Below are 1,578 nucleotides of genomic sequence, written 5' to 3' on the forward strand. Positions count from 1 at the left end.
GCTCCGGTCGTGTCTCCTCTGGGCAAGTGATTTTACTCTTGGGAATGGCTGAGACAGGCAAGACGCGGCCGAGGCAGTTCAGAGCACGGAGGAGCTAAGTGGTTAGAAGTTCATTTCGGTTCACAGCATCGTGACGGGGAGCCTGGCGGGAGGACCGTCCTTCAGCGGTGGACCGGGCACCCTTGACCCCGTCTGTGCTCACTCACGCTTCTGTTTGTGCAGCGCTGAGTGCTTTGGCTGTTTCGTGTTTGGCTATAAAGTTTTGCATTTGTAAAATGATTTGAGCAGCAGTTGATAGAGAACATTATCCACCATAAAGACAAGTGAAGAATGATGACAGTAAAAATTATCTTATGATAATTAAGGACTTTCTATTAATTAGTTTTTCACTGGCTATGCCTTGCAGATGGTGCTTCTTTCCCAAGTAATTGTATTCCATGTGTCAGTGGAAGTTCATTTTCTTTTGGCTTTGAAAATTCAGGATCATGCAAATGATTGCAATTTTTATGGGTAGCTCTTTTGTAGTCTGTGTCAAGAGATTTGACTGTAATAATCTGAGTTTTAGGAGTTTGTTCCAATCTCAAGAAAATAGTTCAATAGAAAAACGATATATACATAAAAATGTCCACTGATAGGACAATGTGAATTACAGCCTATCCATTTGGTAAAAATGTCATGCGACCAGGAAGATGAGAGTTATGAACCTCATGTGGCAATGCTGGGAATATTTATAAAGTGAAGGGAAGCACGGGCCACCACCAACCCTGGGAGAAGAGACAGGTCGGGAATGTTAAAGTAATTAGAAAAATAAACATAATTTGTCGGAGCGCGAGAAATATGGACGAAGTTACTTACTGGTTAATTTCTCGAGTGTCACACAGTACACAATAAACAAAAATGTAGAGAAAAGGGAAGGAACAGAAGTCAGGTCTGGTGGGAGGAGGCCAAGGGGTGACACAGTCATAGATCCGAATATGGTGACATGTGACCTGGGGCCTTCCCTGTGCGCCCGCCTCACATGATTGTTCTCAGAGGCCCGTAGGACGGATGGCAATGGCCTCCATTAAAGGAGGGTGGGCGGGACAATGTACCACCCTGCAAGAGACGGAGACGTCCTAACGCTTTGCAGTTTATTCAGGCACTAATCTTTTTGACAACTTCCCCAGGTCCTTTCCCTTGCTGAATTCTTCTGGCCATGTATCCTGTTCATGATTCTGACAGTGCTTCGTTTTCAAGAACCTCCAAGACACAGAGACGATTGTAAGTTTCACGTTGCCTACAAAGCTCTGGAGAAAAATGCAGCACCGTCTGCTCTTTGCAGACTCCGAACTCTGAGCGGAGCGCGTGGATCAGGGTCCACTGCAACACGCAGTGGCTATACTTCTGGGATATGCGCTGATCAGCACCAATTTGCACTTCTTCTCTTAAGAATGATACGCACACATTTGCTCCATGGAGCAGATGGCTGTATTCTTCTAACTAAGCCGCCTAAACGTGGTCTTGTGTAGATCACCACTTTAAATACAGACGGTAGAGGAAGAGGTAAAAGTTTCGGAGACATACTTCAGTTTCCAGCAT

At 45.1% G+C, this 1,578-nt stretch overlaps 1 protein-coding gene across 1 annotated transcript in view; it reads left to right on the forward strand.

Moving 5' to 3' along the window:
* ABCA13 (ATP binding cassette subfamily A member 13) overlaps window positions 1–1,578 on the forward strand; it is a 148,766-nt gene that overhangs the window by 7,050 nt on the left and 140,138 nt on the right. Inside the window, exon 2 of the mRNA XM_039847126.1 lies at window positions 1,167–1,260. Coding sequence (XP_039703060.1) covers window positions 1,167–1,260 — 94 coding nt within the window. The remainder of the gene's footprint in view (window positions 1–1,166; window positions 1,261–1,578) is intronic.

The sequence above is a fragment of the Pteropus medius genome, unplaced genomic scaffold (genome assembly GCF_902729225.1).
Source record: "Pteropus medius unplaced genomic scaffold, Ma_sr-lr_union100, whole genome shotgun sequence".
Taxonomy (NCBI): domain Eukaryota; kingdom Metazoa; phylum Chordata; class Mammalia; order Chiroptera; family Pteropodidae; genus Pteropus; species Pteropus medius.